A 24,717-nucleotide genomic window follows, 5' to 3' on the forward strand; every position below is an offset into this window, starting at 1 on the left:
AAGGGTGTATTTACTTTGTAACAGTTCACCAAATTACCTGGCTTTAGGTACTACAGCAAGTTCAATGTAGTCTGTTTTGTAACATGATTAAAAATGAAACTTTTTACATTCCTCTCAACACATTCAGACCACTCTCTGGTCTGTAATATATTCATGGATATATTACAACATATTTCTGATATAGACTAACAATGCAAAATAAGACTTTATTCAAACGTCAACCAAAAGCATGTACATTTATTTCCCCAAATACGTCCAGCATTACATACTGCAACATTCAGTGTCTTTATTTTGTGTAATGTCTATGTACAGATTCCACCTAAAACCATGTCATTTGTCTGGAAAATCCATGTCATGAAGTTGTTAAAGATGGTACTCAGGTCCTTTACAGAATCCCTTGTTGCTGATTCTTTCCAGCAATCTTCTTGGAACATTCCAGAAGAGCATTATGGATGTCTTTAGCACAGGAAATCTGGGACTTTATCATGCTGAGATACTGAGAATAAGACAGAGATTCTGTCTGCACTGTGTCTGGCTTGGTAGCTGTAGGCACCAGGTTTGGAGAGTGTTTGGCACTGTCAATGCTCTGGGAGAGGCATTCATGGGCTAGCCGCTAAAGGAGACAACAAAAAAAAAGTGTTAGCAAAAAACATAAGTAAAACACATTACCTAGATCAGGGGTGGACAACTGTGGTCCTGGGGGGCCGATGTTCAGCACAGTTTTATGATGTCCTTCCTCAAACTCAAACTAGATTCAACTCATCTGTTAACTGTTTTTGAGTAGGGGAACTACCAACTGTACTGGACACTGGCCTTCCAGGACATAAGTTATGAAACTGACTTAGACATACAAGTCATTTACTAATCTACTGAGCTATGGTTACTGATTCTTGTAGAGGTAACTCACTGGTTGGGATTTCTTAAAAAGTCCAAACTGATCTATATAATATGGCTAAAAGTATGTAGACACCCCTCTTAATTACTGAGTTCACGTGTTTCAACAACAACTATTGCTACCAGGTGTATAAAATTAAGCACACAGCCATGCAGTCTCAGTAGATAAACACAGGCAGTGGAACTGGTTGTTCTGCCATGCGTCAGCTGAAGTGGTGTAAAGCACACCACAGGGCTGAAAGATTAATTATTATCAATCACGTGTTTGACATCACAAACACAACTTACTGGCACACCACATTAAGGGGTCAAGCCTCATGCCAAAAAAAGTGTACATCCTGGTCTTCTTGGTAAAAAAAAAAAGAAAAAGGGATACAATAACAAATGTGAAGTGCTTACCAAACAGAGCTCGAGCTGATCACAGAGGGCGTAGAACTCTTCTAAACTCTTGTCAAATCGCTGAACTGTGCCATCGTTACTTTTTCTGAGGAAGATAAAGATAAAACAAAAAAAGAAAAAAAGAGTGCATGAAAAGGCTTGACTTTTATATTTACTACACTTTCAGAACCAAGGGAAACTCTAGAAATGTCCAACAGTTCATATTTTAGTTTTCTAACTGTGGCTTCACATTGATATATATTCATTCTCCATGTGTAATATGAACCAGTTACAGGTGAATGTTAAATTTTTACCCACATGTGTTGGTTTGTCACATTTTGCAGCTGTCAAGTCCATCTATATATATGTGCATTCCTATTCAGTTTGGGGGTATATGAGAAACAAAGACTCTAGTGTTTTTTTTTAGGACAAAGGTGTTAAAAAAATGAAACGCAACTGAAATGAAAAATTAATTCATTCAATTTATAGGAACACATTAAAATGATCAACTGTAGTTCATACAATATTGGCACAAAACCCAATACACTGTATGTCCAAACATCTGTAAAGCATTTCTTCTGAAATCAAAAGTATTAATAGAGGAGTGTGGATACTTCTGCACAGGCAGTGTATTACTTATGATCATCAAGCAATTAATAACCAAAACATTTATTCTGCCACAGATACCACTGTGTTCGGATATCGAAACAACCTTGAAAGCTAGGATAAATGGGTGAATCACAAGTGGCTACCGGCTCCCTATATAGTGACTTCCATCATGTACAGAGATTGAGCCTCAGTTATTACACATTCTTATAGAGGGAATTCCACTGGTTTCCTCTGCACAATTAAATTGTTAAGATACGTCGATGTGAGACACTCCATTCTAGATAACCTTTTGAGTGAGTGGTGGTGATAAGAACCAGATGTCTTAAGTGCTGAATGCCTCTAAATGCAACCACAGAAAATGTGATGTTGATGTTGGATACCTGAAACACAGGTTTGCAATAGATCGAAATAAGGATTTGGGCTTAAGTCATATTTTTTATCATTTTATAAATGACATTTTAAGACGGAGAGCTACATGAAGGACACAGTAAGATAAAAGAGTAACGCTACCCATCTCGATTTTAGCATTATCAACATTACGCTACATATAAAACTCAGAAGACGTGTAGGTTCACTGTCGTTTTGGGTAGTAAATATAATGGCAACATTTCAGTTGTTCACATCGCGATAACACACGACCTCGAGTGTTCTACTCCTTTTATACAACAGTTAAATAAATAAAGTAAGAAATTAATAAATTGGGCCGTGAACGCGGCGTTTAATATGTTTTAATGTCAGCAGTTCCTTCCGCCAAATTATAGTTCCTTAACAAGCAGCTTGTTGCTACGTCAGAGTAACGAGCTCCGCTCACTCGCTGCACAGCCGGCAGTTCGTTCCCCAGCTCCACACAGACCAAACAGACAGTTTGGGAATTTAGTATAGTTATTTTGTGCGCAAAGTAATAAGTAAAAACGTTCAAATGGCTTGAGCGTCTCATACAGCTGTCAAAGTCGTTGCTTAGCAACGGCGTCTCAGCGGAGTGATACAGTGTCTGTGATAAACCCGTGACGTTATGACGAAATAAAAGCACAGTTAGAACGCCTCTCAACCAATCAGCTTGCGCGAACTGTTGTGTAATACTTCACATCAAAAGACCATGAATGACTTTGTTTACATCTCAGAGAGAACTAGCTGCACAGAAATCTTGGAAAATCGGCGAAATTCCCCTTCAATAATAAGTATTAGCTAACTGGGCCAGTGAACAGGCTAGACCGGAAGTGCAGTGTGTCCTGTGTGTACTTACACTCCGTTATCAATCGAGGTGTTTTGTGCGAAGTTTTGTGAAGCGATGCTCATGACGGTCTGAAAAGCAGAAAAAAAACAAGAAACCTGTTAAGTCAGACACGTTACTAATTACAGTAATCAGCTGTGTGAATACTAGAGCTTAAGCTAGTAAAGATGATGCTGACTAACGAAACTGAAGCCAGCGTCTTGTTCGAATTGTCCCGTTCCACCTTAAATGGTGCCGCAGCGTGCATGCAACAATATTTAAGGTGGAGCGGTACAATTCGAAGAAGCTGGTGAAAAGGAAACCGACTTCATCCTCGCTGAACTGATACCACAACACAGTGAGGGTTTATATTACACACAGGCGAGGGACAAACCTGTAAACTCTCTTTTAACTGAGGGATGAGCATTTTAAATCTGTGGACCGGGTCGAAGTCCTGCTGCTGGCTGAGCTGCTGCTGCTGCTGCTGCTGGGGCTGAAGTACAGCTGCCTGATGCGCTGCGGGGTTTGCAGTAACCGCCTGCGGCTGCTGCTGCTGGGAGGCCATGATGGGAGCTTACAAACGAAGGAAACAGCTCTAAATATTGTACAGTATACAGACTTTCAACTAGACTTTCAGGCTTTCTCTTCGGTATCTTCCTGCTCTTTCTTGTTGTTTCCTTCTTGCTTTCGTTCTTCCTCTGGGGTAAACCGTTGAACTCAATGTAGTACATACCGCCACCTACTGTACAGGAGTAGGAAGCACAGCCCTATTTCTCTCCGCCTTTTTTCTTCTAATGACTGAAGATTCGGTGCTGAAAATCCCAGCAGATGAACTCTTCGGGTGTTGTGTTGTGGCGAGGCTGTATGAGCTTCTCAACTATGGATCATCCTCTGCTAAGACGTACACGAAGTGTCCTCAGTTCGCAATTAAAATAGCTTTTAATAGCCTCCCTCTAGATGTGTATTTGTTGTATCATGTTTTTTTTTTAGCTTCAATCCCTGTTCTCCTTCTTATTAATCCCTGTCATTATTTTATCTGTATTATTTTATTGTTAAATTCCACCAAATGTTATTGTATTTTCACTTTTCCTTCCTTAGCGCTTTTATTTGCTCTATTTGCTTTGTTCTTCTCTTTTGTTGGTTTTGATTTTATCTTCGCTTTTTGAGCTGCATTTTAAATGTATGGAAAATGTTATGTAAATGAACATTTTTGTTATTATTATTATTGTTGTTGTTGTTGTTGAATTTTTGGTTGGGAATGAAGTAATATAAATGGACAACTGCTTAAACAGTAGAGAACATAATGAGTTATTATGTCAAGCTATAAGTAATCAAATTAAAATGTGTTGTTTGTTGTTTTATTTTAATATTTTACCAATCATTCAATAAAATAATTTTGCCCCCTGTGTAGAACTGGAAAAACAATAGAACGAAACCCAGGACAATAAACGGGAGCTGATGAAAACTAAGCATTTCTGTCTTTTTCAGCAAAGCTCGCGCTGGGCGGTGGTGCAGTAGGCGGCGCTATAGAGTCCGTTGGTCCAACCTGCTGTACAACGAAGAAACGATGTGTCGCCCTGTGTTCACGTGTTGTCCCTGTGTGTGCCGTCTAAGTTGAGGAGTTCGTGTTGAGGACAGTTAACAGCGGCGATATCTGTGTTTTTTCAAGCAATAGTTCAAGTCCAGCCACCGCCAGAGCTTCAGCTGCGGGCAGTAACCGTGTAGTCTCTTCTACGACTGGACAGCAGGTGAGGTGAGTTGGCTGTGCACTTACAGATACTTCAGTCAAACGAGGAGGCTTCGCCAACTTCTTGTTCGAGTTTTCCCGTTCCACCTTAAAAGGAGCAGCAGTTACATTCTAGCGTCTCAGCATTTAAGGTGGAACTAGAAAATTCTAACAAGAAGCTGGCGATTAAGAACCTGACTTCAGCTTCGTTTCAGTCAAGGCTGTCAGCCCTTAATACTGACAGTACTGGTGTGGATGTCTGTCCTCTGAATGACTGAGCTGACCGAGTTTCTGTGTATGTAGGCAGTCTTCACTAACATGTTCGCTGAGGAGGAGGAATGGGCGGACGGCCTGCCGGCTGAAGAATACAAGCCTCCTGCTGGAGTTAAGAGTAAAAAGAGTAAAGCAGTCGTTGGGAAGGTAACTGACCCTTTGCTCACACTGTTAAACAGTCATTTTGAGATTACGGCATTTGTGACTGACACATTTTGTGCACCCTACAGAACATTTCCTCTCAACATTATATATAAAATACTAAAGTGACTTTACCACTTTGACATTTACACCTTTCTCATTGCTACACGTTGTAAGTTTACAGCTAGAGACTATAGTTCATCTTTTTCCATGCACAGTTTGTGCTGTGCCTTCCCTTCGTTAATGGTCAGTTTCTGACCACAGCGCCAGTGTTGGCTGGATGCTTTTGGTTGGTTCTCACACTTGCAGCAACATTGAGGTGTGTAAAAACCTTAACGCTGCTGTGGCTAATAGACAGCAATATACTGCTTATAGACTGGAGTCACTGCTGGGCTGAGAATGACCCACAACCCAGGTAATATTTGGCCGGCAACGGTCCTATGGTGGTCCCTTTCTTTATTGGATGAGTCATTCTATTAAAAGAGTGCCATTTGAGTTAGTTGAGTTGTTTTTTTTCCCAATATTCACAGCAAGGTCATATAATTAACCGTTAAAAACTATTAAAAGCAGCAATCTGAAACAAAAGATAACATGCAGCATTTAACCCAGTCACATTCCTTTCCATCTCAAGATGGAGCTATAATTATCATTGTTATTTTGCACAAAAATATAAAAAATAGTTACCAAGGTGGGGAAAAATGTTTTATTGAAAAGAACTTTATGTAACTGAGACTTTGATATATTGACGAGCGAAAAAAATTAAATGAGCGTGTCCATTTGGCATCAGTCTTGGATGAGATAGAGAGGCTAACAGATGAGCTACAGTAAGTAATTCTATACCTACAAAATGCACATGAATGGTAGCTATACCTAATAAAATGACCAATTAGTGTAGGTACAACGTAGTTGTACCAAATAAGCTGACAGTACAAGTGCATATTATGGAAAAATATATTTTTTAAGTGTTTGCATTTCTGTGATTTCATTGGTTTCCTAAACAGTCCAAAGCAATCAGCAAGCGCTGCCTTAGGCAAACTCTCCAGACCTTAGGGTCAGTGCCAAAGTGGGACACTATAAGAGCTTCTGATAGCAGTGATGGGGAAGTGGAAAAAGCGACTGCCCACGTTAATAAAAAGAAGAAAAAGTCCAGAAAAAGGAAGAAAATCTCTGATGCTGTTACTGAAGGAGAGCAGCACAAGGAAGTGGAGGCATCAGAAACACCCGTGAAGAAGCGAAAGACAAAGCTAAAACCGAAGCAACAAGGTGAGAATCAACAGCCATTGTCCACCTTCCCAATTACGTTATGCTTCACTGACAAACTGTTCTAATCCTCTACAGGTTCCAGTACTTCACATGAGTCAGTAAGAGATGGTAATGCTAAAGGACAGCAGACAGGCAAAGAAGACACCACAGAGAAGAAGCTGACTCGCAGACAGTGGAGGAACAAAACGAAGAGCAAAAAACGGTGCAAGAATAAATACCGTCAGAATCCAAACGAAGTTGTTATGGTTAATTTGAATAAAGAAAAGTTAGAGCAAATACAAGCGTCCTCAAAAGAGGAGAAAAAAACAGTAGATGACCTGTCATCTGGGAAAATGATGTTAGGAGAGAAGAATGACTTTGTTGTCCCTGTAGATACACAGACTCTTGAGAGAGACAAGGCCACAAAAATAAAGAAAAAGAAAAGGAAAGATAAAGAAAGCAACAGCTTAAACCATTCACAACATGTGGGAGATGAGTCTGTCTGTGAACAGCCCAGTAAAGCAAATGCTGTTATTCAGAAGCATACAGACCCACATGAAGAGGATGAAAAACAAAAGTCAGTCAAAGAGGATAAAAATTCTCAGGTCCGTGCAAAGAAGGGCCAGGTTAATGAAGTAAGTACAAAATTAACAGAAGAGAAACAAGAAACAAGTAAAACAAGTAAAGAGGAGAGGAAGAATCCTACCGACCGCTCCAGCGCCTTAAGGGCACGGATGGAGAAGCGATTAGAGTCCGCTCGATTCCGCTACATTAACGAACTGCTTTACACCTCAACCAGTGGTGAGGCCAAACGCATGTTTAAGCAGGATCCTGATGCCATTGGGATTTACCACAAAGGCTACACAGAACAAGTGAAACGCTGGCCTGCGAACCCTGTGGACTCCATCATCTCCTATATTCGACAAAAGTAAGAGAAATTGATAATTCCAGAGAATGTTAAATGTTAATCTTTCTCATAATAATCTACTGAGTGTAAAGTAGTTGAATACTATTTATCCTTTTTTTTTGGTTTTAATTTGCCAGACCAGGGTCTTTGGTTGTAGCTGACTTCGGTTGTGGAGATTGCAAGATTGCACAGAGTGTGAAGAATAAAGTGCACTGCTTTGATTTGGCCCCTGTCTGTGACCTGGTCACTGCCTGTGATATGGCCCATGTAAGTCAGTTTTAACATTATTTTTATTAAATATTGTTTAGACACAGAAGTGCTGTTGAATGCTGCTAATGTTGAATTATGTTTTGAAATTTGTATTGGGTATTTTTGCTTAACTAATAAGACCCGATTTTCCATAAAACTAACTAAGACTGCATAGAGAACTTGGATTGCTTATTGGTGTAGATTGGTTATTATTTCTGGTGTGCTTATGCTAACGATGAAGAATGCTAAACTTTACGGTCCCTCCAGGGCTTTAAAACAGTGTGGTCGTTTTCCTTGTTCAGAATTTGAAGACTCATGAAACACTGGTACCCTGTGGAATTTTAGATTAAATTTAGATTAAATCTCCTGAAATGTCAATATTATTACTCTGAACCAGTAATCCTAATATTAAACTGATGTAGTATTTTATGAATTGTATTGTGGGTAATGATGTGTCAGAAGCTTTTCAGATGAAGGTTCATCTGATAGTATAGGTTCCTATTCGTTTGTACCCTCACAGGTACCACTCGCTGATTCCACAGTGGACATTGCCGTCTTCTGTCTCTCCCTCATGGGGACGAACCTTGGTGACTTTTTGGCCGAGGCAAACAGAGTGCTGGTGGATGGGTAACTTGTTTTTTTGATTCCTTTTAAATGAAACTCTCAATTTCCATTTCTATAGATAGATTAATATGTGTTAAGTGCTTACATCTACCTAGATAAAGACATCAGTTGCTAAATCACTTTTTTAAGTGTGAAGGCAGTACTACAGTTAAGGTTAAATACAGTGCATACTTTGGCTGTAGTGGGTCTCAGTCCCTTTCAATTCAGCGCATAAACTTATTACCAACCACTTCATATGTTGATTCAGTTATCTTGGAGCAAAGAAAATATGACGAGCATTATGGTGGTGGAATCCCAACACTGGCACTACTACATCTGAAAAGACAACAGCCATAGCTGAAACCATTTGTGCAAATATGTAGTATAGATGACCCATACCGGGTTTCGGGTTGTTATCATCAAAAAAGGCTGAAAAATGGAATGAATCCAATCCAATTCTATCACAAATCTAGCCTGAAATAACAGTCATGTTGACTGCTTGTAAGCACTACAAAACAGTAAGTAGGTTATGTCATAATATCAGTAACTACTTAATGTTTGGTGATGACAGTAGGGGTGGGGAAGTAGAGTGTTTGAGTAGTTTTATCAGGGTTTATAAAATATATAAAATATTTAATTTTAAAGCTTTGTTTTTAAAGAAATAAATAACAGACACGTATGTATTGGCCAATTAAGGTTTCAGTATTTGAGAAGAAGTGGTATCTAAAACATATAGTGAAAATGATTATTTTCTTTATCTTTTTGTCATTTTTTGAAGGGGTGTTCTCAAAATTGCAGAAGTTGCAAGCAGGTTTGATGATATACGCCCATTCGTTGGAGCACTGTCACGTCTGGGCTTTAAGCTGGTCAGTAAGGTAAGGCCAAATGTTTGCAGCTGTGAGTACATCAAGGAGTAGATTGATTAAGCAATGAAACAAATTTCATGGACAATTCAATTAGTATCACCACCAAAAATATTTTGTGAAACGTTGAAACATATTTAAAAAATCTATAGATAATAATCACAGATATAGGTGCCTGTGTGAATAGACTAAAAAGCTGCAGTGTTTAGGTGTAGCTCATGAAGGAGGCTAAATAAATAATGGGTCAATGAGAGTGCAGACCCAGGAAGGTATGATATCTACAGTTGGAAACTTTTAGCCTCCTGTTTGATATTATTAGATTGATGAGCAGCTTTTTGAGTATTTTATTGCTCATTTATTCCTTTTGCTTGTATTCCATCCTCAGGACACGGAAAACACCCACTTCTACTCCTTTGAGTTTATCAAGATACAAAATGCTCCAGATAATGTGAAGAAAATAGGGCTTCAACTCAAACCCTGTCTGTACAAGAAACGATAGTGACATTGAAAACTGGAATGCTGACAGAACAGGGAGCACAAACAAAAGGCCACAGTAATGTCATGTGAGATACATATTGTGTAGATATGTAGAAAGTAATGTTTACATTTTGCATAAATGTTCTCAGACTGGACCTAACAAGTCACCAGAGAACAGTGAATGTTTGGTCATACTACTACGAGCGGTATTATCGAGTTCTGTAAATTCATCAGATTAAGATAAAAATCAATGTATTTACCATTACACGTTTGTAAAATTGACCTTTTAAAGCCATGTTTTGTTTAATGATCTTTTGTAAGATGTTAAGCATCACAGTTTATGTAAACTTTGATTAAACTTTTATGTAAAAACCTTGAGTGGAATGAAATTAGTACTTGAAACTGGTTTCTTGGAGTGTGCTGACTAATCTGACTCTTCTCAGAGTGCAAAGTGCTGGGTCTGATCTTGTCATGAGGGGAACATGAGTGACAATATTTACTTCTGAGAGGCTCCAGTCTTCATCTTCATTTTCATTGTCCAGGTACAGGGGGCAGTTATACAGAGGCATAGAACAGGAGGAATTAGAGTGTGGACTGTCAGTGTCTCTTTCTTGAGCTCTGACCCAAAGATAAGGAAGAGGACAAGGCTTAGAGGATAGGGTGTCCTGCAGAACTCCAAGCCTTGTATCCCACAGTGCTCCATGTAGCTCTAGTCCAGAAAGGCAGATACCACTTGAAGGCATTGAGGCTGGAGATACTGCAGCATCTAGGACCTGAAGATGTAAAGACAAAGTATACTATGTAAGTTCCATGTTTCCAGAGTCCTCTTTATCATTCATTCCTTCAAGGAGCCACTAAATTCTCTTATTTCGTAACACTTAGCCAATGAATTGTCCATGTTGGAAAAGTAAACGTTCTGTGCATTATTGCTCATTGACACACTGGCTGAAAACATTGTGGTGGTAATTGGTGTGAGATGCTAAAGATTATTTGATCATATTTTTTTGAAAAGCATTGCAAAACTCTTTTGGTATTGATGAGTTACCTGAAAATGCAGCGAAAAGTGGCTGACATCTTGCTGTCTGATGTGAACAGTCTCTCTGATCAGGGCTGCCAGAAAGCCACGGGGGTTAGCAAAGGCAGATAAGCAGTAGACATGACATAAAACACTGTATTCCTGCGACTGATACGTTCTGAGCAAGTGTGCTCGAGTCTCCAGCTTTGAAATGGTGGATGATGTAACATAGGAAGAAGCAAAGGAGACTTGGGGTAGCTGAAAAATGTCGAGCAATGAGGACACCACCTCTGTAAGGTGCTCCCACTCGGTTTGAAGGAAGGTATGCAAGGGGCTTAATGACACTGTTCCCCGACACATGCTTCTGCTTTCCTCTCTGTAGCTCATCTTGTCGTGTAAAGCTTGTAGTCTTTCCTGAGCCTTTTTGTAGTCTGGGAGCTTTGGAATATGATTTAAGACACCAGCACCTCTGACAGCTTTGAAGCTGCCTTGGGACTGGAGAAGCAGGATGCTGAGTCTGTGACTTCTTACTTTCACCATTTCATTTGTCATAAATGCACTGAAGCCTAGTACACTGGAATCATTACTGCTCAGTGTGGTTTGAACACGCTGCTCCAGACCTTTCAGAAGATCCTTCTCATCTGAAAACATGAAGAAAATTAATTGTCTCAAAGGTTAGTACTGCAAATGAGTTCTTGAAGAAGGTTTTAAACTGTTCATAAACTGCTGGAGTAAAGTATGACTGTTCTAATATTAAATAACATTTTCATACCAAAATATCCTGTCATGATCATTTTTGAAAGAGTGTGAGGGCCACTTCCCCATATAGGAGGTGCTGGTCGTAGACAAAGTCTGCACACTGCCTCCACAACCTCTAAGTCAGCAGAATCTGACACATGACCACCATATGTCAGGTAAGCTGTAGAAAAAAGAACGGAAAACTAAACTCAGCAGATATAGCAACGTAATAAGACAAAAAAAAATATCCATAATTTTTGCTTAGTGTTCTGACTTTTTAGCTTAATGCTTTAAAAAAGTTTGTGTGATCTGATGAATATGGAGGAAATAAATAGCTTACAATAGTTTTATGAAACTAAAACTTAAACCGCAGTTCACTGAGTTAATCTCTTGAAGTGAGTATAGACCTGTGTTTTATGAATACAGGCAATCCCGCTTTGAATGGAGAATTATTTATCAAATATATCCGTCAAATAGCTAACTTGTTTTTTGCAGCGTTCCCTTTATGTCTGGCTAATTTATCAAGATTTTGTAGGGAGCACTCTTGAGGTCAGTTTGCAGATTCTCTACAACCATATTTTAGATTAAGCTTGTACCTGTATTAGTGCAATTTTCTAAAAAGAAAACTGAAAACTGAATATTTGTTAGTTTTTATTAGAGTTTGTGGAATAACCCTACTATCATAATGAAACGAACCAATAGTACCTGCTATGTATTCCAGGGCTTCAGTGGGGTCTCTGCAATGTTGGGTAATATGAACCTGAGCATCAACCAAAGCAAGCAGATCCTCTTGAGTCCTGAGGAAATGGCACACAATTAGTTGTTAATTTCTTTCTTTGTTGTTTACTGTTTAGTATTCACTGTGGATGTTTCTTACCAGTTGTAAAGTTTCCCTTGTCCTAGATGCTTTAACTTTTGTCTCTGCAACAACACCGAATGAAGAATAGCACATCGAATAAGAGGCTCTACCAACTGTCTGGTGTATCTAGAGGAGGTGGCTGAAAGATCTGTGGTAATAACTTGTCTCAGAGAGGAGCACAGCTCATCCTTCAGGTCCCAGTGGGAGCCGCACACCAAGTGCACAGCACCAATCCTCACTACAGCTGCATGAGGAAACAGAGCAGCAGTGTAACTGTCACTTTCATACTGCAAGAAGGTTTGGGGAAAAACATAATGAGGTTCTTTTCAGAATAAACACCAGAATGTTCTACCTGTAGTAGAACCTTTGTTAATGTAATTAACTTATTTTAAATTAAACTAATTGATGTCAGGTAAAAAAAAGGTAATGCCAAAGAATGGCTCTGCCGGCAAATGAAAGGTTCTCTATACCGTCTCTCAGTGGAGAATAGTAATAAGCTAATAGTGCATTTGAAGTTGATAGCAATACAGAATTAGCATAGAACTGCAGTTATAATGGCATTAGTGAGATCATAGGAAAATGTAGTCACAATGACAAAACTGTAATCAGTTGAAAACAATCAAATACCTGGAACAGAAAGTGGAGCATTGCCTTTTGTTATAAACCACAACCGGAAATTGGGGTGCACATGATTTTCTGCACATCTTCCAACCAAACTAAGCCCTTTTATTGTCTCCAGACCTGCCAGTTGCCCTTGAAAACATTTAAAACACAAAAAAACATGTTCCTTTCTACCATTATTTAATCAAGTCTAGAATGGTAATTACATCTTAATAATTATTTGTTAAGTGTTCAGTTAAAGGCTTAATAATAAAGAGCAAAGCAACTACCTTTTGTTGTGTAAGACATCAGTTGTTTTAGTTGAGAAACCACTTCGACATCCCAATGGTCAAGCAGGTGACAGTTGTTTAAGACCAGCCAATGGCCAGTCTGAACAGCTGTGTCAAGCGCTAAGAGAAGAACATCTCTTTGGCATTTGGACCCAAAAGAAATTACAGTCACTTTCACCTGTTGATGAGTATGAGAAAAGTACATGCTTGCATTCAAAACTTTGGAAATCAGTGTTGTCACTAAGACAAAACAAAGGTAGTCGCAGTGATTCTTATATGTTAGTCTTAAAGGTTTCAAATAATTAGAACACTATTAAGTTTTAAATATTACTAAAGAAATTTTAGATGTGTCCAGTATAATGAACAGCTGTAGATGATTCTAAAACGACCGAGAAAGTTGTAAAGCATTAAGTTTGAAATTATAACAAAATTAATATCCAGAATTCATCACGTTTCCAAGGTGATGATAAAATCATGGTGATGTGATCTCGAGGCAGATAACTTGACAAAAAAATAAAGAAATAGACTGATGCGGTTATGAACAAATATAAAGCTAATAAAACCTTACCCCTTTCTTGTCAGCTTGGTACTGGGCAACTTGTTTAATCCAATAGAGAGGGTGGATGCTTCCTGACTCATCTTGGCTTTGACCAGGTAGGGTTACAATTACAGGGCCGACATTCCTAGACAAAAAGTGAGAGAGTGCCTCTGGAGAACCAGTGTGAGGGCCGCTTGCCACACCTGAAGACAAAGACTGTCCTTGCTGACAGGCAGTGAGGTCATCTGCCACCGCTGCAAGCCACTGTGGAAAGAATGTCTTCCAGAGAATAGCACGCTGTAATGTTGTCAGGTGGGAGTGTGACTGACAAGGAACATGTCCGACCACAGTGGATGAAGGAAAGCGTAGGTACTCTTGCCACTGTCTAGATGAACTCCTGAGAGAGGAGACCAAGCCATGGAAGGGTGGGATTTTCTCTAAGAGACGAACATCAGCTTGTATGTGCAGTGGTATCCAGCTTGGAAGCTCAGTAGCAGACTGTTCAGATGATGGAGCATGTTCTGTGGATTCCATGTCACTGATTCCTTTGAGGAATGTGATGTGTTCGGTCTCAGAGCAGCTCTCATTGTGCTTAAAGAACGCTACAGACGCAAGCAACCTCAGTACCTCTGCATGACTCTGTAGTAAGCAGGGTCTGTATTGAGCAAGTATGTGCGACACCATCCTGTGTGAAATTTCTGACATGACCACACCACTGACTACCTCCCCACTACATGCAACATCTCGCTGGCCCTTCAGGGCTAAAGCTTCCCGCAAGACAAGCAAGAAGTTGTGCAGAGGAAAGGAATAGAAAGGGGACAGTCGTCCAACCTCCTGGAGAGCCTTATAGAGGTCTGTGGCCAGTACAGCCATGCGGTGAAACTCATTAAGCAGTGGTTTGTGGTAATCTATTTTACTGGACAGCTCCTCAATCTCAGTGTGAAGTTTCAGTGAAATACTTTGACACACTGAGACATGTGGTAGGAACTCAGGGTCCTGCAGCAGTGGTCTGAAAGACTGCAGCATGAAATCCATCAAGGAAGCCTGAAACATATAAAAGTAGCCCAAGAATCTGAATTTTACACAGTGGTTTGACATTATTGTGAAATATACACTTTATTTCAAACAAAATTGTGTAAAAATGTTCATCACTGTACCTCCTCTAGATGAAGCTTGTCCTTAAGTACTTGTTTATCTCTTTTGGCTTGGCAGTGCTGTATCCACACCTCTGAGCACTCAGATTGGAGTATATTATTCAGTATAATATCCTGGACTTCAGATGTGCTTAAGGACAGATCAATAACTTTTACCTTTTCCAGGATTGAGGGGTGAATCTCTAGCAGAAAATAAGTGAGAAAATGGAAATGGAGGTTAAATGCTTACAATTCAACATTTATCAGCAACAACAGTATATAGTCATATAGCAAATGGGTCAATGACATGACATTTTTGTGTTCCGGTATTTTATTTTCCTATAAAATAATTTAATAAATAAAGCACAAGTATGTCACATTACCTCTTTGATGTAAATATACTACAATACCTCCTTTATATGGAAACCGTTTCAGTGAATCAAAATTCATTTCATTTTATGACTCTCACAGTCTAAAAATGTAGTGCAAATGTCTAACCATATATGCAGATTAAGTAAACGATTAACAAAGATAATTTAATCATATACATTTCTAAACAAAATATTCTTTATATTTGCAACCTTTACTATCATAGCATGTTGAAAAATAAGGCAGCTTTCCAAGTATTCAAAACTTTTGTCCATAAATTCAGATTTCTTCAAATGTCACACAGCACCAACAAAGGACTTCATTCTGGAACACTTTTAAGAAAGAGTAGACATGGTACTGCACCATAAAGAAGACCCCAAGTGACCTTCATGGTGTAATGCTAGGCTCAGTAGCACTTTCAATAATATAGAAAAGAATGTCATTTTTGAGTCTTAGCTAGCCTGGTTCAGTTTACAAAGTCAGGTGGTATGACCCCAGGAAAACCATGAAAATGTGTTATTATTATAATAATGCTTATTTATTTTTAAAAATGCCCTGTGATGGACTGGCGACCTGTCCAGGGTGTATCCTGCCTTCCGCCCAATGACAGCGGGGATAGGCTCCAGCACCCCACCGCGACCCAGAAGGATAAGCGGTTTAGATGATGTTTGTATGTATGTATTTTAAAAAATTGTACCTGAGTTCAAGAACAAAGATTTGTATGGGTGTCCAGGTACAAAGACTAGTTTATGCACAATTTCAGTGATAGTAGTAATGCATGGTTGCACATTTTCTGGGCAATAAAACTGATGATCCTGTAATTAATTTGTACCATTATAGAAAGTTTGAAACAAATATCAACACACTGAATATACACCGATCAGGCATAACATTATGACCACCTCCTTGTTTCTACTGCTCATTGTCCATTTTATCAGCTCCACTTACTATATAGGTGCACTTTGTAGTTCTACAATTACAGACTGTAGTCCATCTGTTTCTCTGCATACTTTGTTAGCTCCCTTTTACCCTGTCCTTCATGGTCAGCACCCCCATGGACCCTCAAAGAACAGGTACTATTTGTGTGGTGGATCATTCTCAGCACTGCAGTAACACTGACGTGGTGGTGGTGTGTTAGTGTGTGTTGTGCTGGTCTGAGTGGATCAGACACAGCAGTGCTGCTGGAGTTTTTAAACACCTCAGTGTCACTGCTGGACTGAGAATACTCCACCAACCAAAAATATCCAGCCAACAGCGTCCTGTGGGCAGCGTCCTGTGACCACTGATGAAGGACTAGAGGATGATTAGCTCATACTGTACAGCAAGAGATGAGCTATTGTCTCTGACTTTACATCTACAAGGTGGACTGACGAGGTAGGAGTGTCTAATAGAGTGGACAGTGAGTGGACACAGTGTTTAAAAACTCCAGCAGCACTGCTGTATCTGATCCACTCAGACCAGCACAACACACACGAACACACCATCACCATGTCAGTGTTACTGCAGTGCTGAGAATGATCCACCACCCAAATAGTACCTGTTCTTTGAGGGTCCATGGGGGTGCTGACCATGAAGGACAGGGTAAAAGGGAGCTAACAAAGTATGCAGAGAAACAGATGGACTACAGTCTGTAATTGTAGAACTACAAAGTGCACCTATATAGTAAGTGGAGCTGATAAAATGGACAATGAGCGTAGAAACAAGGATGATAGGTCATAATGTTATGCCTGATCGGTGTATTCTTACAGATTAAAAAGTAAATCACATCCTTTTTAAATAAAAAAAAATAAATAATGATCAGTTAAAGCCTTGTCACTGACCCAAATACAAATCTGTGTAGCTCCAAAGAAAACATAAGGCAACAATCTCTCACCATCTAACAGAACCCGTACTGGAAGTGCAGTGCTTATGAAGAGATGAAATTCAGAGTGCAGCGCTTCAACAGGATGGAATACACCAAGACAGTGGCTTCCACCAGGCCGAACTAAGATGCTGAGAAAGTCTTCACTTGGAACAGCATGCTCAGTGTGAGTAATGAGCACTCTTAAACCTGTTAAAAATGCAAGCAAGTTGGGAAAGACATCATCAACTCCTATTGTGCTTCAGGATACTGGAAGTTCAAAAGGTGAAGAGCAAATACCGCACAGATTGCAAACCTTTCTCTGCTCCATGCCGGAGTTTGTCAAGAAATTCTGGGTCATCCGCTGATACAAGAAGCTCATACTCCTCTTCCTTATATGATCTTCCAACATCTCCTAGGAACTGATCTGAAATGCCCTCAAAATTTAAATCACAAATTAGTAATGAACATATTTGATATATAACAGACAATTATGATAGGGTTAACCACCTGTCAGCACATGTTGCTGTGTGTTTGCTAGCAAAGCCCAGTTGTGAGCCCATGGAAATCTATGCCCCCATAGCAACAGCTTCAAGAGCAGATGGGGAGGCACTGCTTGTATAAGACGGTCATCAACCCCAACTGCTCGAGCCACGATCCTGTGAAGCTCCATGGCCACAGGAATGGGGAGGTCAAAGAGGGGGTCCTGAAAACATGAAGACTGTGGTCCACTTTGTAGGTCTTCTGGACTAATCCTTGCTGTGAGACACATTTTGTGCCATTTTTCTAGTAGATCCAGTCGTATGTCAGGCCCAAATGGGCCTAAGTAAGCTATGGCACTAGCCAAAATCAGTGCATCTCCAGAAATGGTGTGGTTATTCATTTTTAATTCCTACGAAAAGGAAATAAAGTAAAGATTTAAAGAACTGATTCATTTTTTATGTGACATCAAAAATAACACATAGATAAAAATATTCAGCATATAGTTGCCTTTTCAATTGAGATCCACTTCTCAGTGTGGTCGCTCAATTGCTTGATAGCAGCAGCAGCCTCCTTCTCTTGTGCTTCAACCTTTTGGAGTTGGACAGCAAGGTCCTCCAAGTTCTTTCTGACTAACTGCTGTTGCTTCTCCATATCCTCCAACTTACCTCGTGCAGCCTCTTCCTGCAGCCTAGCCACTCGCAGCCGAGCACGGCTTTCGGCCATGCGCTTGAGTAAATTCTTCTTCTGGGCTTCCCGTGGGGCCATATGCCGCTGAACCCAGGCGTACTGGTACACTGCTTGTAACCAACAGCTCAAAGATTCACATGCTCGGCTCATATCGCGCACCAAGTGTGGCTGAAAGTTTGGTGCCTTTACAACTTGACCCAGCTTTTGAAACAACTCATCATTTAAGTTTGAGCGGTCAAAGAATTCCAATTCCTGATACAGTAAGAGACAGAAAGGAAAAAAAAGCTCTTTTAAAATTGAAATCTTCATCTTTTTAATTGAACAAACTATATTTTTTTGCAATAAATAACAAGGGTAAAGATTATATGGGGGGGGATCCAGGACTGGACTGTAGTCCAGAATTACTTTTTCTAATAGATTTTCCTTATCAAATGCATATGAATGAACTTGAAGTTAATTGCCATGTTTAATTGGTGTGATAGGAGCAGGAAAATCACTAATCTGTGCTGGACACTGGCCCGCCAGGACCAGTGTTTGCCACCCCTGGGCTATGTTTTCTCTGGCCTCTAACCTGTAAGAAATTGGGCTGCCCTAGAAGTTGTTTGCCGCTTTCCCAGTTGCATGGACGACTGAATAGCATGCAAATAGCATTCATCAGCATGACAACTCCATCAGGGGGATGTCTGTAGTGTCGCACCTCTTCCAGGTCAGACTGGTTTAAAGACTGCAAGGCCTTAAGGGCTGCCTGATACAATGGGCTCACCTACATGGAACAAAAGTCAGTCATTCTAAACAGAAAATAGAATACAGAACAAAAGACATGCAAATGCACACTAAGGTGAAATCTTCAGTCTGACCTCATCCAGGGCATCTTGAGCTTGCTGGTCAGCTAGTTCTAACTGTTCTTCTAGATGAGAAAGTCGACCCTCTTCCAGTAGACAGTGCTGGCGAGCTTGTTCACAGTGTGTGCCCTCAGTGTCCGCAGCTGTTTGTAGCCGGTTCAGCCACTACGGCAGAAAAGTCATGAACCTAGTATTTCTGCCTGATGGCAATTTATGGTAGTTCCATAAAACAGAATGTCAAATACAAGGCCATTTTTAGCTAAGTGGACACTGACATTTTTTATTGTTTTGGCTATGTATACTTTAGCACACTAGATTTCAAATGAAATATTGACTATATCATGTGATGTACATACATCAATACGGCCATTCAGTTCTGGTTTTTGGCCTTGCAGAGATTTTACTGGATTCTCTGCCTCTCTTAATCATAATATACATCCTTAGACAGTGAAATGCCTAAGATCTTTGCAAAACCTCATTAAAAGAACATTGTTTTTAAACAGCTGGCCTATTTGCTGATGCATTTTTGGCAAAGCTCTTTAAAAATTTTGATTTTTAAAGGTCTAGGCTTTTCCTAGATTCCTGTTGTGTACCCAAGCCTGTTTGCATCACTTCTTGTACATGTTTTTTGGACATTTAACAATGTTCCTAGTCTTAAATTGCCCCTGTCCCACCTTTTTGGAATGTGTTGCAGGCATACATTTTAGAATGAGTTTATATTTACAAAAACAATGAAGTTAATAAGATAAACATTAATTATCTTGTCTTTGTACCATTTTAAGTTAAATACAGATCAAAGTGGATTTACTCATCACTGCTTTTTGTTTTTATTTGTATTTCTCATACGCCCATTTTTGGAACTGGGTTTGTAGATGGCATTTGCATTTAGAATCAGCCGCTGTTGTATTACAACATGACAACCCAAGGTCCCGTATAACATTTTCTGATTTTATATGCCAAAAACAGTTATAATTAATTTTTTCATGACCATTTTCCAGCCTGTGGTGAACCTCTTTGTTACAGTGCCTTTAAGATTGATATATATGTAAATGAAGCCTGTTCTTATAGTGCCTAATACAAAAAGCAGTCCATGAGTTACCACATGTTCCAAATAGAGCTTGGCAATATGGCAAAAAGTAATATGACAATACTTTAAAAACGTTTCAAAATGCACAATAAGTTATACATTTTAGTAATAGGTTATTTATGTATTTTCTGACATCTGATAAATTGGAAAAGACAAAAGTGTCACATTCTGAAAATACTATCAGACTATGAATAGAACAATATATAGTCAACATTTCACATACTTACAACAGCATTTACCGTTGTTCCAAACTGTTCATTTAGAAAATAAACAATTATGCATCACAATGTACAGAGGTGGGTTCCCCATAGAGGATGTGTACTTATTTTGACTTAGAAAATTAACAAAACCTTTTGACCTATTGCAAAAAGACATACTAAGAATTTTTTAAGTAAACTCATATCTAAATATGGTATTCAGATAATACAAATAATTTTTACCTTTTGGGTCTCATCAAATTTGGCCTGAAGTCTGAAAAGCTCTTGGCTGTACTCTTGTGCTGTGTCAGTCATGTCCTTCACCTGGGCCAGAACTGTTGCCACCCTGATACAGGTTGACAGAAAAATTAGTAACCAAAATAAGTGTATCATTACTATGCAGTGAATTCCACAAAAGCAACAGTGAAAATAATGTTTTGTTTCATGTCAATCATCATCAATCATCACCTACTACTCGTTCAACTACTCCTACTACTCAAATCAAATATCACCAGTGCTTGCCTGTTAGCAGGTCCTCTAACTTGCTCATAGAGGTGGACACTGAGGTGGGAGAAGTATGTCATCAGCTCGAAATAGGTCTGAGGGCTGAATTGTTGGATGTTTAAGAAGGTGGAGGCATATTTTATAGCAGATTGGTGTATTCCAGCCATCGCCTGAGCAATACTGGCCACTAAGGTCTTGTCAGCTGAAGGGAAAAGTAACAAAACTCATATGATTGAAACATGATGATGTATATAGATAACGGATCAATTACTTTTTGGTATTGTAAAACATACCCAAGCCTACCTTGAACATGTGTCTCTGAAATCTGAAGATGGCTTAGATGATCTGAAGCAATTTCAACCAAAGTCTCAGAACCCCATGGCTGGTACACCTCTACACAGAAGCAGAGGCTTAAAACCTTGGTAATATGTGGCGCAATAACAGATGACTGTCCGGGTTGTCTCTCAGAACTGCCTTGGTTGAGAGGCAGTAACAAGAAAATGTGCAGGTTTCTTAGTTTGTTTCTGAAATACCTGAATAAGAGAAATATAATTTATCAGATATCTATTCATTGCAGTGTACACTATATAGATTGCATATAGAATGACAAGACAGGAATGAACAGAATGAGACATTGCTACAAAAGTTTTTTTTAAACTCAGCATGAATTACTGTGACGTGTTTCTAAGTGAAAGAGTGCATCAAGAACAGTCCCTGAGCTAGCTGAGCATTTCACACATCTTTGATTTGAGCTTGATTCTAAAACACCATTTTTTGAGACAAAAAAAAAAAAAGAAATTATATATGTCTTACTTTTCAAAGACCTGGGCAGTCCTTATAGGATTGTGAGAGTTCTTCATTATGGCACCAATATTTGGAAACATATCCTTCAGTTCTTCATCTGAATAAAGCCCTGGGACTGTTCCATTAGCCATGGCCACCAGTAGCTTATCCCTAGTGGTCTGGCTGATCGTCTCATGGATCAAGAACATCACATGTCCACCATGCACATCAATCTGGTTCATAGCCTCTCTCAGTATCTCCTTTAGTTTGCCCTCATTTCCACAATGAACCTCAATTAGTTGATACCCTGTCAAATAAGCTGCTAGGCGTACGGTGGTCTTCCGGCCTGTTTTCTTTGTTGCTCCAAAAAGAACTCCATGTCCACCAGGAATAAGTAAGGCACGTAGGATATGCACAAGCTGACGTACTCTCTTGCGATACACAGCAAAGTTGGCCGATATACAATTATCTTCTTCCTCTTTTCTTTTTATAATGTGAGCCAGCTGCTGTACCAGACTGTCCAGGTCTCTCTCCTGGTACACTGAGTACTGCTTAGCCTGTTGCTGTGCTATACATTTGTGTGGTTCACAAAATTCTGGGCTGTAGACTATATTACAAGCAGAAGAACCCATTTCAAGCAGCAACCGAAGAAGCAATTTGGAACTGGCTTGAGGTTTTTCACATGTTGATATGTTAGACTGGTTCAGTTCATACTGAAGAGCCATGCTTTGGCTCATTGTTTTGCTAGAACTTTCAGAAGAGTCTTCAGGACTCTGACAAAGAATCTCAGGTGAGCAACTAGTGCTTGGTGCTGATTCAGACTGGAAGTCTATTTTAGGGTTGTTTTTCTCATTTTTGCTCCGTCTGCTTGAAGAAGTGACACTATAATCATCACTTTGACTCACTGAAAAGCTGGAGCCTGAGCTGCTCTTCTCCTCAGAGCTCTCTGATTCCTCAGACTGCTTTGAACGACCGGTCAATTCAGCCAGTGAAGAATTCTCGAACTCTTTTCTTGATGTGATAAGCTGATCCTTATCTTGCCAAATAGGAGTTGAATGTTGATCCTGGTTTAGATAATCGCATGCAGGACCAGATCTGTCTGCTCCACTAGTCTGAGATTCAGCCGCCAGCCTACCACCAAAATTCTTCTCAGACACCTGAATTAGAATTGACACCAGTTTCTGAATCTCCTCATCTGAGGACAGGCGATCTCCAAAGGTACGCAAACACTCATGCATCCACAGACGGGCAATGCTGAGTACATTTGCTGTTTGACCAAGGGAAGCTGGAGCAAACTGAAGCAGGAGAGGAGAAAGTGGAGTTCTTGGATCCCATAGGCGCATCCCTTGGAACACTTTTAGAAGATCATGTAGAGAAAACACAATGTGGGGAGCATGTGCTGAAGAGTGTAAATGTTTACGCACAGCATGATATATATCAAATGTGGCAGCAACAATACACTGTGCCATGTCTGCAATCCTTGGCATGAATGGGAAATTTTTCAGCCATTGCTGTAATTGTGTGGAATGGATAGAAAATAGAACATCTACAGTCACATCCGGAAGCACAAAGATAGTGAACAGTCTAGAGAGCCGTGGGGAAATCTGCTTGCAGCTGTTTTTGTTTGTTCCAAAAGTGCTGCAAGTACCGAGATAATTTATTGCTCCAGAGCTGAACAACTTAAAATGATAGCCATCTGAAGTCAGCACTCCATCCCTAGAGATGCACTGACGTAAGTTCTCCAAAAGGACTGATGTCTTTCCATTATTATCTGGTGAGATGGAAAAGAGAACAGGTAACAACTAAAACTAAAAGACCGTTTTTAATAGGGATGCACAACAATATTGGAATCATAATTGGCATGGGCAGATATTTGCGTAAAAAACAGTGACACAGGACAGATGTTTAAATTTGACTATTGTTTCAAACTAATATTTGGCGACATATTTATTGCAAGAGCAGAATGTTTAGGTTACACTAAGCTTCTATGTTAAAATGTCTGCATTTTATTCATTTTATTGCAATTGTAACCCTCTAGGAATAAATTTTACATTTCTCCATAATGCTAACACAGGCATATGTAGTCCTAATATCTATATTTTATAAATGTTTTATGTGTCAGTATTGGTATTGGCATTGGCAGGTATGCATTTGAAAAATATCAGCCCATAATTTCTATGTCGGTGCATCTCCTATTTTTTAAGGAAAATAATGAAGCTATTCTAACTGAGGATGTTTATTTACTTACCAAAAGGTGCTTCATGTAAGTCATCGACAAACAGAAGTAAACCAGGATGCTGCCTGACAGTACCCAAAGAAGCCAGTCGAGTCTTGTAACTTCCCATACTTTCAAGTATATCACAAAAATACGCAGAATGTAGCAGTGGAGAAGCTGTTAAGTGCATATGTTGTCTTTCTTGTGATAAAGACTTGCACAATGTTGTTTTGCCTGAACCTGCTTCTCCAACTAATAGTGCTGGTTGATGGGCTTCCAACATGAGTTCAAGAGGTATGCTTGTTTTTCATACTGTGTTGAGAGGTTAAAACATACAGTTAACAAAACAAATGAAAATGAAGTTGGTGGTTTCACATGAAATAAAATGGTGTTTCACATTTGGTAAGGTCATCCACTTTGTACTCAGAGGTTTCCTTTTAACTATCACATAAATATACTTTATACATACAATATATTTTGCGGTGGCTCAGAAGTTGTGACATTAGTTTGATCCAAATGGTGATATAAAACAAATAAGCACCACATATATTAAGAGAATGTGCTCATAGGTATGTATTTGTAATCTCAAACAATTTTTAGCATATTTCAGATTTCAGCTGTTGATATTTTTCTTTTTGTTAAAGTTAAAAGGATTCATGAGGGTTTTTTTCTTTGCTTCCAACACAATCACTGAAATGCCCAAAAGGCTCTTTTTATATTTTAGGCTGCATTTAAGGACTTCATCTTCTAGTGTTTAAGACATATGATGCAGTGCCCTCCAGAATTGTTTGGATCCCTGGTAAAGATGAGCCAAAAAAATTATAGGAAATTATAAGGAAAAAGTAAAATTAGACAACATGTGTACCAATTACTGCTGGATCTTGTGTTTATATATATATGTGTGTGTGTGTGTAGTCCCCACTTTGAGTTATGTTGGTAGATGTTTTGAATTGTGGGGCACTTCC

At 39.4% G+C, this 24,717-nt stretch overlaps 3 protein-coding genes across 4 annotated transcripts in view; 1 reads left to right on the forward strand and 2 right to left on the reverse strand.

The window, feature by feature from the left end:
* Positions 1-186: 186 nt before the first annotated feature.
* med29 (mediator complex subunit 29) lies at positions 187-3,813 on the reverse strand. Its single transcript, XM_036558971.1, has 4 exons — positions 3,486-3,813; positions 3,125-3,183; positions 1,294-1,378; positions 187-613 (listed from the first exon to the last, which is right to left on the reverse strand). The coding sequence occupies exons 1-4, from the start codon at positions 3,654-3,656 to the stop codon at positions 386-388; spliced, it is 543 nt and encodes a 180-aa protein (XP_036414864.1). The 5' UTR covers positions 3,657-3,813; the 3' UTR covers positions 187-385.
* An 839-nt stretch (positions 3,814-4,652) lies between these two features.
* rrp8 (ribosomal RNA processing 8) lies at positions 4,653-9,792 on the forward strand. Of its 2 annotated transcripts, none has more exons than XM_036558993.1 (8): positions 4,653-4,839; positions 5,121-5,237; positions 6,233-6,494; positions 6,570-7,401; positions 7,518-7,647; positions 8,150-8,256; positions 9,011-9,107; positions 9,481-9,792. In XM_036558993.1, exons 2-8 carry the CDS (start codon positions 5,136-5,138, stop codon positions 9,592-9,594), a joined length of 1,644 nt encoding a protein of 547 aa, XP_036414886.1. In that variant the 5' UTR covers positions 4,653-4,839; positions 5,121-5,135; the 3' UTR covers positions 9,595-9,792. The 2 variants fall into 2 exon arrangements, with proteins under 2 accessions (XP_036414886.1, XP_036414877.1); XM_036558984.1 differs by having other exon boundaries at positions 4,653-4,844; positions 9,481-9,791.
* A 159-nt stretch (positions 9,793-9,951) lies between these two features.
* The window catches only part of LOC118797406 (dynein heavy chain domain-containing protein 1), a 31,350-nt gene continuing 16,584 nt past the window's right edge, over positions 9,952-24,717 (reverse strand). The window contains exons 23-42 of the mRNA XM_036556753.1: positions 23,786-24,051; positions 21,568-23,308; positions 21,058-21,287; positions 20,773-20,956; positions 20,494-20,596; positions 18,982-19,131; positions 18,696-18,887; positions 17,945-18,376; positions 17,598-17,846; positions 17,271-17,415; positions 16,988-17,164; positions 14,770-14,948; positions 13,643-14,656; positions 13,075-13,252; positions 12,812-12,937; positions 12,203-12,428; positions 12,031-12,122; positions 11,360-11,506; positions 10,618-11,228; positions 9,952-10,345 (exon numbers count right to left, since the gene is read on the reverse strand). Coding sequence (XP_036412646.1) covers positions 9,962-10,345; positions 10,618-11,228; positions 11,360-11,506; positions 12,031-12,122; positions 12,203-12,428; positions 12,812-12,937; positions 13,075-13,252; positions 13,643-14,656; positions 14,770-14,948; positions 16,988-17,164; positions 17,271-17,415; positions 17,598-17,846; positions 17,945-18,376; positions 18,696-18,887; positions 18,982-19,131; positions 20,494-20,596; positions 20,773-20,956; positions 21,058-21,287; positions 21,568-23,308; positions 23,786-24,051 — 6,826 coding nt within the window. The 3' untranslated portion in view covers positions 9,952-9,961. The remainder of the gene's footprint in view (positions 10,346-10,617; positions 11,229-11,359; positions 11,507-12,030; positions 12,123-12,202; positions 12,429-12,811; positions 12,938-13,074; positions 13,253-13,642; positions 14,657-14,769; positions 14,949-16,987; positions 17,165-17,270; positions 17,416-17,597; positions 17,847-17,944; positions 18,377-18,695; positions 18,888-18,981; positions 19,132-20,493; positions 20,597-20,772; positions 20,957-21,057; positions 21,288-21,567; positions 23,309-23,785; positions 24,052-24,717) is intronic.

This window comes from Colossoma macropomum, unplaced genomic scaffold (assembly GCF_904425465.1).
Source record: "Colossoma macropomum unplaced genomic scaffold, Colossoma_macropomum, whole genome shotgun sequence".
In the NCBI taxonomy this organism is placed as follows: domain Eukaryota; kingdom Metazoa; phylum Chordata; class Actinopteri; order Characiformes; family Serrasalmidae; genus Colossoma; species Colossoma macropomum.

Coding starts and splice junctions, on each gene's coding strand:
- med29 (XM_036558971.1), bottom strand. CDS start 3,656: ATGGCCTCCCAGCAGCAGCAGCCGCAGGCGGTTACTGCAAACCCCGCA. Junction 3,184..3,485: donor AGTTAAAAGAGAGTTTACAG/GTTTGTCCCTCG, acceptor TCTGCTTTTCAG/ACCGTCATGAGCATCGCTTC. Junction 1,379..3,124: donor ACCTCGATTGATAACGGAGT/GTAAGTACACAC, acceptor TATCTTCCTCAG/AAAAAGTAACGATGGCACAG.
- rrp8 (XM_036558993.1), top strand. CDS start 5,136: ATGTTCGCTGAGGAGGAGGAATGGGCGGACGGCCTGCCGGCTGAAGAA. Junction 5,238..6,232: donor GTAAAGCAGTCGTTGGGAAG/GTAACTGACCCT, acceptor TTTCCTAAACAG/TCCAAAGCAATCAGCAAGCG. Junction 6,495..6,569: donor GCTAAAACCGAAGCAACAAG/GTGAGAATCAAC, acceptor AATCCTCTACAG/GTTCCAGTACTTCACATGAG.